This window comes from Halichoerus grypus, chromosome 3, assembly GCF_964656455.1.
Source record: "Halichoerus grypus chromosome 3, mHalGry1.hap1.1, whole genome shotgun sequence".
In the NCBI taxonomy this organism is placed as follows: Eukaryota; Metazoa; Chordata; class Mammalia; order Carnivora; family Phocidae; genus Halichoerus; species Halichoerus grypus.
The window spans coordinates 56,392,894-56,407,519 of NC_135714.1; the positions used below are offsets into that span (position 1 = coordinate 56,392,894).

A 14,626-nucleotide genomic window follows, 5' to 3' on the forward strand; every position below is an offset into this window, starting at 1 on the left:
TATTTGAGAGAAAGAGAGCGTGCGCACATGAGCGGGGAGAGGGGCAGTGGGAGAGGGTGAGAATCTCAAGCAGACGCCCTGCTGAGCATGGAGCCTGACATAGGGCTTGGTCCCAGGACCCTGAGACCATGACCTGAGCTGCAATGAAGAGTCTGATGCTTAACTGACTGAGCTACCCAAGTGCCCCTCTCATCTCCACTTTTGTATACTGGGAACTTTACCCAAGAGGAGAATGTTGAGGTGTGCTAGATGCACTCATATACCTGAAAAGGTAGGCATGGGATCCACTCATTGTTATGGTTCTATGCTGGGGACAAGAGCTCCACCTGAATACAATGAATGAGGTAATGTCCTGTCACTGCATATCTTGTGTAGGTTCTGTAATGATTCGGCCAGATGCCTATTCTGGACAGAAGAAATGTCGACCTGTCATGTGACATTAGAGAAGGATGCACCAGGCTACATGTATGCCATACTGTTGACATGCTGACTTGTCAGAAAGAGGATTTCTTCTTTTAGAGTAAAACTTGTTCTTTAGCAGAGCCACCCATGGAGCAATTTCTGTGAAACACAGTTATCTTTTCCAATTAAAGCCATTCTAAAAACAAGAACTAATAGAAATTATAACTTTTTTGTAGTAAGACTAAAATTTTATATTAAATTCTGGTCAGTTTATATTTTTAAATGATTAATGGAATATATTGAAAAGGCTTTTGTTGGATCCAAATAAGAAGAATAGCCTCCCTTTTTAGAAAAGATGAAGGCATAGTTTTGTAGTTTAGTCTTTCTTTCATTGGATTAATTGGTGTTCAAATAACCTGATATGGGGAACAGTATTGTTTTCCTTTCTTTTGTTCTATATTTTAAGGAAAATATATCATTACAGAAGAATTTGGGAAAATAGATCTAATGTTACTACATTAAATTCTGCATATTCTCTTCAAGTTTTTTTTTATATCATTTATATTTCTGGCACACTTGATATGATAGAGTACATGAAATTTTTTAATGTTTTTTTTTTTTTTGCTTAATTGAAAAAATGTAAATTACTGACTTACTGTGTTACTCATAGAAGAATGTGATTAAAGTGAATTCACTATTAACTGGCATTGAAAAAAAAGGACAAGATGATTCTTCCTCTCCAAACGTATAATTCATAGTGGAATATTTATAACTCTCTCGTTAATACCAGGATCTCTGTGTCCTGTATCGTTACCCTTCATACAAAGAGGGAAGTTGGAAATTTGGGAAATACTATGTTGATAGTAAGTTTGAGGATGGTGTCCATAAAGTTGGGGTAAAAAATTAACTTTGTGATCTTGTGACTGAGTTTTGCTTTTTGTTTTTGTTTTGCTTTGTTTTTGTATCAGAGATGATTGTTGACCATCAGATTGAGACAGGCCTATTGAAACCTGACCTCAAGGACAAGGTGACCTACACGTTGCTCCGGAGGCACCGTCATCAAACCAAGAAATCTAACCTTCGATCCCTGGCTGACATTGGGAAGACAGTCTCCAGTGCAAGTAGGATGTTTACCAGCCCTGATAATGGTAATGCAGGGCCAAACAGCTGCCACACTCTCTCACCTTCCTCACTCACCTTTCCTCCATCTCCCGTCATTGGTTGTTTTTACCCCTCTCGGTAGTTCTTCTTTCCTCAAGCTCATATGCCACAGCCATTTCCTAATGACACTTTTATCCAGTTGGGCAGGTTTGCAGTCCTGTTGGAAAGATTTCAGCAGTTACTAAGGCTGCAGATGCCAAGATGCCTTGCTTGCTCCCGTATACATCTAGTCTGATTGACTAAGATGGTTTGGTAATATCACTATGATGAAACAACTGAAAATTTCAGATGAGTCATCAAACTTGTAGATTTTTGAGTATATCAAAGAACATGCTTTTGACTTGGCGGTGTGTCAGAATTAGGAGGATAGACTGAGATATGAACAATGCTCTGAATTCTAGTATCATAAAGTGTTTGCTAGGTATGTGAGATGGTGTCTACTCTCTAAATCATTATTTATCCAAGTAAGGCTCAATATTAAATTTATTACTTAAAGTCTAGGCCTACAAAAAAAAAAAAGAAAAAGAATAGTCTGCTCTTTTGTTATATGATAGTGATGGTTAGATGTGAGAATAATTATTCAAGGTGGAATACTACCCTATTATATAGTAATAGGAAAAGTACTGTGTGTTATTTATACTCTGTTGCATTTAGCAGAGTTTTCTGTAAAGTATCTATCTTTTGTATCATTGCCTTTGTTTCAAATACATTTCATGGTTGTGTATAATCTGAGAAGGGAGAAGTTAATTTCCAGGAAGTATGGAAAATGAAAGCATGACGGGCAGTGTTGCTGAACGTTGGGCTGGTAGAACCAGGTCTCTCTCATCCCACCTTGGTCTTTTTTAGTACTAAGAGAAATGAGTAGATAAGGGAGCATCCAATTCATTGCCTTCATCTGTACTTTCAGAATAGGGTAAAATATTTTGCCATGGGAAAGGTGGACTAAATGAATTGTATAAACTGAATTCTAACTTAGCCACTCCATTTCTGGAAATTGAGTTTTCTGACTTAATATTAAAACTAATGGTTGGGGGAAGAGAGCTTACTGTTAGCAGACTTTCTCTGGTGTATTTTTTGAAGCATTCCTTATTGTAGTATCTTAATGAGTGTCTAGTCATTAAGTAGAACCAAATGAAAAGTTTAGTTTTATTGAATGACTTATACATTGATTTAACTGCTACCATAATTTTTTTTAAAACGCAAAACAAGTTATAAATAAATAATTAAAACAGAAGCGCTCTTTATAAAAAACATTCACAAAAAGAAGAATCTAATCTAGAATATTCCTAATACAGTTTGATGGTTCTATCATTACCTGCCATATTGCTGCCGTCTGGAAATGTTTTATTTTTTGAATATGTCTTTTGCTTCTTTCTTTCTTTTTTTCAATTGTGTTTTTGAAGAGCTTAGTGGCTGGAAATGATATGGGATGAACAGTGGGTTACAACTGATGTCACAAAGCGGCCCTGTTTTTAAAATTATGGCAACTAAAGTAAAAGTCTTTTCTTTTATGTTTTATTTCTTATCTTCTTCCTCATTAAATGAAAATCCATGATTTGGAGATTAATTTTTTTTTTTATCATGAAGTTGGTACTTATTGTTAAAGAAGCAAGAAAGTGCATTGTTTTCAAGTATTGATATATTTGCAAAGAGAAGTGGAATGAATATGGCAGAATGAGGGTGTCTTCCACCAGTCTGGCCTGAGCTTCCTTTTCATGAAGAGCAGGCAGAGTAGAAATTAAGAACAGATGGATCTTGGAGGCCAGTGTTTTGTGTTTTAGGAGAAAGTATTTGGATCTGGAATACAACTGATATGTTGATATCATCCATCATTCAATCTTTTATCCTATCTGTAGATCTTTGTACTTCAGAGCAAAGTTGCAATTGCCTTTGTCATTCACCTTTCACTTGTGAAATGTTATATACGCTGGGCAGAAAGCAAATAGGGAGCACAATCAGTTCCTTTCCAGCTCTTCAGTGGATCAGCTTACACCCTGAAGCGTGGAATATGATTAGGCCTTTTTAAACATGTTATTATTGGCCTTTGTGTTACCTAACTCCTTTTAAATATCCAGAGGCAAGATTTGACTTTGAGAGATTCTATAGTAATGACTTTCATGTACCTCTAAGGTGCGTTATTATAAATTATCAGATGACAAATTTTTGGTTTTCTAAAAGCACATTTTCTTATTTGCAAGTTTATACAGTTAGCTTTATATATTAGGGTTTAATTACTCGATATCTTTAACAACCATGAAATGTTGTTAGAATAAATTTCTAAAACAAAGAATTACATAGTTGTGGCTACTATTTTAATAAGTGAGAATCTTATATCTATTGTTGTTGGCGCTAGATTCCAACACTGTATCCCCATGTAAAATCTAGATAAACTTCAGTTACTTTAGTCTTCTGTTGTAGGCTAGAAAATAGACATTGTTTGCTTTAGTTATGATAGCAACAGTGCAATTAATAGCTGAAATTTATGGAGATACTTTAGAGTTGGGATTTTTTTTTCATTTCCCAGTGGTATGCTGGAGCTACTTCTATCCACTCATAGGAGCCAATCAGGAATTTTGCAAGCCAGTTGTTTAAACACAGCTACCATTAAAAATTAAATTATGTACACATACCATTAAATAATGGTATTAAAAACAAAGGCAATTACTCAAAATTCATCATTTCCTACTTATTTTATTGCATTGTACTGGAATTTACACTCTTCATGTTGTTAACATCTATTGTGTATATATGGTGGAAATACTACAAAATGGTGTGTAGTCACCTCTTCCCAACTCTGTGTTCAGTGACATCATTTTGGTAGCTTGACCTAAGCTGTGGTGGTAGCATTTACACCGTAGAAATCAGAAAATTCAAATCAGGACCTAATTTACTGTTTTGTCACTTGTCTGTAGGCTTTAAAAAGTGATGGAGAAAGTGCTAATAGTGCAGATTAAATTGAAGTGTATAGTGTCTATGGCCATTGCCTAGTCAGCTTGAGCTTTTAACAAATTACCATAGACTGGGTCGCTTAAACAACAAGTATTTATGTCTCACAGCTCTGGAGGCTGGGAAGTCCAAGATCAAGGTGCCACAAATTTAGTTCTTGGTGAGGGCCCTCTTCCTGGTTTGTAGATGGTTGCCTTTTCATTGTGAATCTTTCATCTTTCTCCTCTCTCTTTTCATAAAGGCGTTAATCCCATTCATGAAGGCTCTGTCCTCATGACCTAATTTCCTCCCAAAGGCCCCACCTCCTACTATCACATTGGGTGGGAGGGTTAGGATTTCAACATATGAATGAATATTGGGAAGATACAAACCTTCAGTCCATAACAGCTTTTAAAATGTGAAGAGCATGAAGAATCCTGTAAATACTTGTCCAGTATTCAAAAACTATTATCCAGTTTAGCAAAGGAGTCACCCACATCATTGAGGAATGAGTGAGGTCTGACATATGTCTTCATTGTTTCACTTTTGTCCTACTTGTTAACATATATGATAATGAATGTTCAACAAGGATGTTGCAACTATGTTTGGTCGCCAGTTGCAACCATAAGTTGGCTATTGCTCAGAGTTTGGTAAAAGTTAACAAAGGCATTCTATGAGAATCAACTGACTATATGCAATTTACAATAGAATATTATATATTTTATTATTACTTGTATGTGTGCTGCCTGTCCTTTATATCAGTAAAATTTACTACACACACACACACACACGCACACGCTTTTTCCCTGGAGAGCTGGTTTTCTCAAACATTTAGCAGCATACCCACTAATAGCCCACCACTGTCTCTCCATAGCTAAAGATTAACTAAAGATTAGCTAAAGATTAACTCTCATTTTTTAGGGTCCCAATGTAGCTTTGGGTTCAAGATAATTTAGTGTTTTTAAAAAAAACTGAAAAACATTTTTATTCGTAATAAATCAGGAAAGAATCAGGCTAGCTTCCAAGATGTTAATTATTGTGAAATTACTACTTGTCTGAGACATCTGTGAGTTGTGATGGACATGTCTGCCAGGTACTAAATTTTAGGCAAGTGCTATAATTTCCCAGTATATTAATTGAGGCATTTCTATGGAGTTAGTGTTAGGTTTTCATTTCCTCTGGTGTTAGATTTTCCTTCACTCACTCTTTTTCTTACTATTATTTTAGCTTGAGCCATATGAAATTGCGATTTCATAGGTAAAATAAAGTTGACTGTCAGCAATTTCATATAGTTCTACTTAATAATTTGATTTGAGATACTTAGATAATCTATATTATTGTAGTTTACTATGAAAGAATAACAAGTAAGTCTAGGAACATTCCTTGGTAGCATTTGAAAATCAAGTAAGATGTATTTCATTTGCTCTTTATTAGAAAGCGAAAGTAAAGTTTATACTTAATTGGTTTGTATTCAAAATATTTACTAAGATGTTTATGACAAGGTTACCTGATAACTGTTTTAAAGGATTATGGTTTGTAGAACGATCTGATTTTTAAAAAACATCACTTACTATTTAAATGGATACTTTTGATATGTAGTATCTAAGTTTGTAAGAGATGAATGAGACCTGATTCAAGGACGAAAACCAACTAGGAACCTTAATTTGAGTACTCAGCTTGCACCACCTTTGTGGAAATTTGGGCAATGCCATTATCAATTTGTCCCTGTTTTTTTTCCCCTGGCTTCTTCATTTTTTTTACCCCTAGACTATCATAGAAACCTGTTCCTTACTCTCCATTGTCTGTGACTATACATGCCCTTTCCTGACGTGACTTTGGTTATCCAGTTAAACCTAGACTATGAATTTCATTTTTTTCCCAATCCAATTTCATGACCCCATTTTTCTTTAGTTTTTTTTTTCAATAAAAAGTTAGAAAGGTAATTTAGTACTTAGTTACATGTCTGTAAAACAGAGATAATGAAAATTAAATGAGATAATAATATGTAAAATGTTTAAAATGGTGACTGGCACATAGTAATCAAACAAATCACTCCACAAAGCACAATTAGGGAGGAAAAGTCTCCTACTGAGTAAGAGTGGTTTCTGGAATGATATTTGCTCTGTAGCTTATTCATTGGGAAGAGACTCATGGATTTAGTGCTGAGTTATCGCCTCTGCCCTTTGGTATTGGTAGCTAATACCGAAGGGGATATGAGAGAGGAAGAAGCCCTTTCCCATTACAGCCCCTTACGAAGAGTCTTTCTCCCTCATTCATTTTACTCTTTGCTAAATGGCTGTCAGGGAAACCCTAAACCGCGCTGAGAATCCAAGACTTACTAAAGCTGCTCCAGCGGGCAGGTGAGGAGTGGGCCAAGGTGGCAGCTCCAGAGCCAGGGCGGCTGGTTCTTGCGCCTCACACTACTTCCTCCACGGTTTTTTCCTGTCTGCACTGTGGCCTCTATATTGATAGGGATCCAGGCCTTGTTCCTGATTGAGCCTCTGGGTTTTATCTTCAGTTTGCCACTTTTTTTTCCTCTGTCAGATATGAGAAATGTGATCTATTTGCTCCCACCACTTGTTGCCATCACTTACTTTCTCCCTGGATTTCTCTTTTCATTGTTACCTACCAGGTCGGATGCTGCTTCCCCACTAGCTCTCACACTGCTTCTTCTGACAGAAGCTCACAGCACCTTTAGATATTGAAAAAAGTATCCTCTGCTGCTGTTACTTACAGTAATAGAGACTGTGGTTAGCAACATAGAACAAACAATGGAAAGAAATCAACTTTTTCGTTAATAGTAATTCTCGGCCCCATTGAAATGTAAGTGGGATTAGCTAGGTTCTTGTTGCTTTGCATCTGATTTGAGATTAGGCGTATTCAAGCTATTTGGTTTGGATGTTAGATCAAGCTGCCTGGATATTGGCACACAGTGGATCTGGCTGGGACCACTGCCAGCTTTGGCAGCTTTCTTAGTCCCTTTAGAAATTCTTCGCTTTTTGTCTGGGTTTTGGATTCTGGTTTTTCCCAATTGTTTCTGGCTGGGTTGTTCTACTTTGTAGCTTCCCCTTCCCTGTACCCTTGAATTCAGACCTGGTCCCTGAATCAATGGGTAAGGCAGGCATTTCTCTAACTTCCCTCAGAGGTTCTGTTCCTCTGAAGCAGGCCATCATTTTCTCCAGTTCTGAGATGGGTCAGTCAACATTTTGTTTCTCAGGCTCACATCACCTTAAAATGAGAGTCCTCTTCCCAGGTGCCTTTCTGCATACAATCAGCTGTCTCCCAAATCTAACAGCACACATCCATCTGTTTTGTTCAGGGCTCTAATTCTGCATTCATTTGCACAGCACAGATGAATGTCCTGGCCAGTACCCAGTGAATGATCAAGCTCTTCTCAGCCTCAGATTAAATGAACCAGTCCATGGAAAGTTTCTAGAAAAGTGCCTCAATATTCCTTAATAATAGTAACTTAATAACAGTAATATTTCTAATTCATCTATCAGATACCACTCTTATTTCCTTTCCCTTCCCTAGGCAGGTGACTGATCTTCCAGATTTATAATGTTCAGATCTTTAAATAAACAATAACACATATTTTTCCAAGAGTCTTTTTCACCCAAGTATCCGTTAGTCTGTTCTGCTGTTTATGGCAATGAAGAGTCAGGCTTAAGAGATACATAACACAAGTGAGTATTTCATTTTTGACATTAAAGGCCTACTTTATAATCTTCTTCTTGGAGACATGGTGCCATCTTTTCTAAAGGCTTCATACTAGTCCTAGACTAATACTTAGTAGTAGTGTGATTTTGAGCAATTTACACAATATCCTTGAGCCTAATTTTTTGTATCTGTAAATAAAGGTAGTAGTGTCTTATTCTATTCATTCAACCAGGAGTAGATGAGATCTTTTTGTGAAAAGTATTTAAGAAGCATAATGTGAGATACCACTGTAAGGAATGGCTATTGAGGAATACTTAAAAGAGCAGATTTAATGCCTTCCACATTTAAAACCAAGGACAGAGACTCAATCCACCACTATTATTTTGTACTCTGTTATTTTTTGTGCCTCTCATTTTTTTCTCCTCCCACTACTCCGTAAATGAAAACATTCTTGGAGTTTTATTTTTAAAGCAGTATTACTTTCATTATCAATTTTAGAGACGCCAAATAATACATAATGAGGTGTCACTTGTGGGCTGTATAATATTTTCAATTAGGATATAAAGATTGATGAATATGCCTGAGCAATGACAGTTGTTAGCTATTAATAAATAATATATGTATAACAGGATGTTACCATGAAATAAACATATTTTTACATTTTATTAGTTGGCAGTCCACAGCCAGGATCTCTGATGGAGTAAAGGAATGGAATGATCCTCTGTGTCATACCCTACCACCTGCGGAAAAGCGATGTACTTGAGGGGCCCTTAACTGATTTGCTGTTGCCTCCCCTGGGTAGTTGTCTTCCCAGAGATCCTTGATAGGGACACCTTTGCGAAGTCTTGTTTTCCCCAGCCTCATCTTTCTCTAAGAGCAGATAGGAGAGTAGGTATAGCTCTGGGACCCCGTCCTGTCCTGTCTTTACAAAAGACAAACAGAAAGGGAGAGGGAAGGACAGGGAAATGTGAAAAAGGAGGGAAGGTGAAGAGGAGATGTGAGTACCATGGACTCCTTACCTTGTCTTCCCAAAAGAAGAAAAGGCGGGAATGAAATCCATGTCTGCCAAGAATGATTAAGTGTGCCCCATCTACTCAGGCCTAGTTTTGGTACAAATAACAGAGGACAAAAAGGAGATCTGTTCAGGTTTATGAACCTGATATCTTAAAAATCACATTTTGAATTTAAAGTTGAGTTAAATTAGGCCACCGTTTCTGTCTTTGGTATTTTCCAGCACCCTTGAGGTTGCTGAGCAGAGGAAGCACCATTCCACCAGTGACAGTAGTGGCAGCAGCAGTGGTGTCTCCTGTTAACTGAGCACTTACTATACACCAGGCATTGGACTCCATGATGTTGCTAATGTATATATCATTATTTCTGTTTGCATATGAAAAACCTGAGCTCAGAAATGTAACATAATTTGCCCAAGCGTAAAAAGATGGCGGAACCTAGTGTGCTTAATAACAGTATGCTAATTAACTACAAACGGTAATGAGCTTCCTCAGCCATAATTTATTTCCCACACATCAGTTGAATCCAGGTCTTTTACTTCGTGTAATCTTGTGACGTTGAAGGGATCTGGAAGTCAATCTATGTCTAGGCAGGAATACACTCCAAACGTGGCAGTTGGATGTCTTTATTGGCTTTCCAAATGGAGATTTCTAGGCAGCATATTTCATGTGTATACATGTAAGATGCAGCTATACTCTTGGGTTAAACTTTTTGGCTAAATAATTGTGGAATGCACAGTACATGCTCAATGACTACTTTTTTAAAAAGTTTTTATTCAAATTCCAGTTAGTTAACATACAGTATAATATTAGTTTCAGGATGACTATTTGAACATACAACATTGCAATCCTAAAAGAGTGCTAAAACTTTAACATGAGTAAAATCTATTTTTTTCTTAATAGGATTGTTAAGAACTCATTTTGAGGGAGAGATTTTGTTTGTTTGCTTTGTTTTTTTGTTTTTTGTTTTTTGTTTTTTGTTTATTTGCATGATTCAAGTAGGGACACCCTCACTGGAATAGATTAGGATTGATGGTTGTGGACAAGTTGATCTCAAGGGTAACATGAATCATTAAAAAATCTCCTCACCACACACACTTTTTTCTACAGTGTAGATATTGCAAACCATCCCTCTGAAATCTTTAGAGCTGTAGATCTTTAGATCTTTCCTCATCAAGTCACAGTAATATAAACCAATTTCTACCTTGTTTATGCCTAGAGTCAGGCAAAAGTGATTTGGAAGAGAATATGTAAGATCATAGGAAAGCTGTTTATTTTGAACCTTAAGTGTAGAAGAGGTACAGTGAAAGCATTATTTGGGAAAGGCATACATAATATGTCATTATCGTTGTATAATTATAGAAAAGTTCGGCTCCAGATTTGGGAACGACTTTTCAAAATTTTATCTTTGAAGTAAATTTGTGAAGAGAAAAAAAAAACGCAACATGAAAGGGTTATGGAGTTTGTATCTCTTCCTGCACAGAAGTACACAGAGGGTCCAACAAATCAAAATGTTGGAATTTGCCAACATAAGTAATGGATGCTGTGAGCCTCCCAGTTTTCATGAGAGTAAGCAGCCAGATGGCTCCAATCAGCTTTGCTAAAACACAGGTGCCAAGTCTCTATGGGCAGTTTCATTTTTCATGCCTGTCTTTGGAGCCAGGTTCTTTGCTGGTGTGTGCCAGGCTCCATTCCACTGTCCCCTTGATGGTGCTGCTCAGCATCAGTGGAGGCTGTAGATGCAAAAAGGACTTTCCAGCTTTAGCTCCCCACAAATAACACACTGACGTCGTGGGAGGAGTCGTGGAGAGAGAAGCTGTTGGGGAAAGTTAGTGATCAGCACCTGAGTTTCAGAGCAGCTAGCTCCCTCTTGTACTCGCTTGAGGGGCAAGCCCTGGTATCAGTGATAAAATTTTGGGTAGCTTCACACTGCTCAGAAGCTGAAGCATGTGAACGTTCTTGGGAGTTAACTTTGCACTCGACCAAATTTCAGTCGGTCCTCACTCAGGCCTAGGTAAACAGCTGTAGTTGTCCCCCACCTCTCGTTTCCTTCAGCTAAGTCGGCTGGAATATTGGCTCTTGAAGCAGATCACTCAGTTGTCAAAAGGAATAGGAGGTGAGACTTGGTCAGTGTGATAATATATGTTTCTAATTGCCTCCTTCTTGACAAAAGCAATTTTGGAATAATCTCGACTGATTCATTTCCCTTTTTTCATTTTTCTTAGTGCAGTAAAACCTTGCAAAGAAGTTCAGTTATGGGAAACAATTAAAAATTCAGATTGCAAAGAGAAGACATCAGATTTGCCTCAAACAGGTGCGGGCACAGATGGCCTGCTCACAAGTCCTGGCTTTATTTACAGCTTTTAAACACAGACAGATAAATTGACAAAAATGTTTCTAGATTTTATAATGTGCCGAATGCCCAAATTTGGCCATAAACTTACATTAACTTGTAAATGATTCCATTCAAAACTTGACCTCCCAAGTCACCAGTAGCCTTAAAAAGACTATTTGTCTGCCCTGTTATTTGCACACTTGTGTGACTAGATTATCTAATCTTTGCTTTTGGTTGGATAGGCTTTGTTGCCTTGATTATTTACTATCTCTCATATTAAAATTCTCTTAAATCAAATTGTATGTAGTCTGATGGTTAGATAGTTCCTATCTCATTGTTCCTTGAAGGACAGTTATGCTGCCTATTTCTTGGTAGCCTTGGACTGAGGTATTTGATGAGAATAGCAGAATAGATGACATGAAGCCCAAATGAAATTATCCTGAAGCAGAAGTTCGTGGTGCTCTCCAGTTGATGAAAAATATCTAGAGGAATCATACTATGCATTTAGCTTGCATCGTTAATCTGTCTTTGATTTGGTCCAAGATTTGGCATGGGTGCACTGAATATTAAAATTATAGTGAAGTAACTATTAAAGGGCACCAGAAATTGAGGACTAACATGCATTTCTGAATTGGTTCATATTAAGGCGTCGATTCATCTATATCCCGGTCTCATATTTCTGAAGGGCTGAAAAACAGAGGTAAAGGAAATTGAAAAACAGTTCTATGTTCATCAAGGAAAATATTTCAGAAGTGGAAGTATGAAATGTTGCTTTCTGCATTTCTGTACAAGATCTGTGGAAGGGTCTGTAAGGTAGATCATAAGAAAGCTCCTTACTAATATAACCCCCTGCCCCCTGCGCTTTACAGAACTGTGTGTAGCTTCCCTCTGTGTGTGCTTATGTGGTGCAAAATTATTAACAGTCTTGATCTTACATCTTAAGATTAGTGCTCGTTATGTAAATCTTTCTTCTAGATACAATCCATGTTTTGTGTATTAGAACTGCAGGGCGGATCATTCACTGGTACTTGGGGAACTATAATGATTGAATGTACTTTTTTCAAAGCCTTTTCATTCTGTGTTGGGATTTGTTCCATCTAAGGGTCATGGGAGGGGGTATGTGTGTCAATGTAATATGTCATTGTTCTTCTTTAACTCGCTTGTGTGATTTGCTTTAGTATTTTTTTCTTCTTAATTAATGCTTCCATCCTCATCCTTGCTGTGGCTGCTCATGTGTCCTCCTCCTCCTGTCTTCTGCTTCTGACACTAAAGCCCGCAGCCCGCTTGAGAACTCAGTGCCCTGCCTAGCAACCCGCACCTTGGACGATGACCCCCGAGTGCGGCGCACTCCCAGCGTGGGATGGCTAAGTAAGTCCATGGCTGGGGAGGGCAAGGATGGTGGCAATGGTGGGGAGTGGGAGGGTGTGAAGGTTGGGCTCACGGTTGCTGAGTGGAGGGCATCCTCAAGAATATCTGAATGGATGAGCCTTACAGATTCCTACAATTACTGATTTATCCCTTCTACCACCCGAGAGTACAGTAATAATGTCTTCTTTGGGTGATCTGCCATCTTGAATTCAAGCTGAGTGCCTTGTAAGGCAGTGGAAAGAGTTCCAGACTCAGGGTAACGCCCGGCACAGGCATTGCTCCCTTCATGGAACGCTGCTTGGAGCCTTGGTTTCTTGATGGGGATGAGGGGTCATGATGCTGGGCCTTCTTCCTTCAGAGGGTTGTGAGGAAGATCACTTGGGATGAGATCTCTGATCGAAAGCATTCAAGTGCTGGGTAAGAGGAAGAACTTACTGGGTTAATGGTCTAAGAAAAAAACTCCAAATTCCTTTTATGGATAAGAAAGGCAGTAGGTGCTGTGGATGTAAGATAGAATCTTCCTTTTTTTTTTTTTTAATTAAATAAAGAGCTTGTTAAAGAGACAGGATTTATTTTACCTAAAACCAAAAGAGAAAAGAACATGCACAGAAAACTACATGGACTTTTTCCAAATTTGATTATGTGTGATATAAATTTCTTTTAGTTGTCAAGAAGCCCATCCAGAGTGACATCATTAGGCTTTTAACTGTTTCTTATCACCTTTCTTATAATAAACCCATTGATTTATGCTTTTTACTCATTTAGCATGAGAAAATTTCATTTTGCTGGGAAGATGAGATGTCTTTCTCATATGACTTAATGAGGGAAGTTTTTAGTTCATCTTAGAATAGTGTTTGTTGCACTACATACTTCCAGGGCTTTTCTTGGAGTAAATTCGATGTTTTTGGAAACTGTTTTAATAATTTCTGTGTCCCATAGAGATACAAATGTATGTGCTGCACTTTAGTGCGTGCTAGGCACTGTGCCAGGCAGGGGGTGTTTAGAGATAAGTAAGTAAGTCCCTATCCTCAGGGGACTGCCTTTCTAATGACGGAGGCAAGACACAATGGGTAAAATTGTATAAAATGCTAAGTGAAATGACTGAAAATCACATACACACACTTAAGATTATGAGAACATTTGCTTGGCCTGAGAAGTTGTGATGGTAGAAGAGGCTTTTGGAGGAGATGATTTTAGGGCTAAATCTTAAAGGAAAAGTAGGAGTTTGGTGATAGAATAATAGAGTGAAGGGACCCTTATTGAACTCATAACTTTGTAATGATTTCTGCTACATTGTAAGAAGCTTGAATATTTTTTTCCTTGAATAATAATAAAAGTTGCTAACATTAGCTTATCACTTTTCAGTAATAAACCCTGGGCTAAGTACTCTATGTGATACCATTTAATTTTCTGAACAATCCTGTGCAGTGGCTATTGTTATCCATTATCTTACAGATGAAGACATGGGCCTTAGAGAGGTTAAGTAACTTGCCTAAATCACACAGATTCCAAGTGTCTAGGGCAGGTGTTGAACTTCCTCATATGATAGTTTCATGAGTAGTATCTCATTGAATTTAAAGTATAGGAAATTCACATGGTTATAACGCCAAAAAGATACACTGACTCTACTATTGATGCTCTAACACTCACATGATTTTCTCTACAAGTATCATGCATTCATTCCTTCTAATAAATTTTTTTGTCAGTGATGCCTCTTGGGGAAAAATAAATTCAGGTATTATCATTGGGTTTTGGAGTCAGGCAG

The 14,626-nt window shown here is 37.6% G+C and overlaps 1 protein-coding gene across 6 annotated transcripts in view; it reads left to right on the plus strand.

The window, feature by feature from the left end:
• SLC4A4 (solute carrier family 4 member 4) overlaps positions 1 to 14,626 on the plus strand; it is a 346,035-nt gene that overhangs the window by 151,432 nt on the left and 179,977 nt on the right. For 5 of the 6 annotated variants that reach the window (XM_078068751.1, XM_078068750.1, XM_078068748.1 and 2 more), the window contains one exon: positions 1,371 to 1,550. In XM_078068751.1, the coding sequence (XP_077924877.1) occupies positions 1,371 to 1,550 (180 nt within the window). The remainder of the gene's footprint in view (positions 1 to 1,370; positions 1,551 to 14,626) is intronic. The other variant, XM_036108817.2, reaches the window with a different exon arrangement.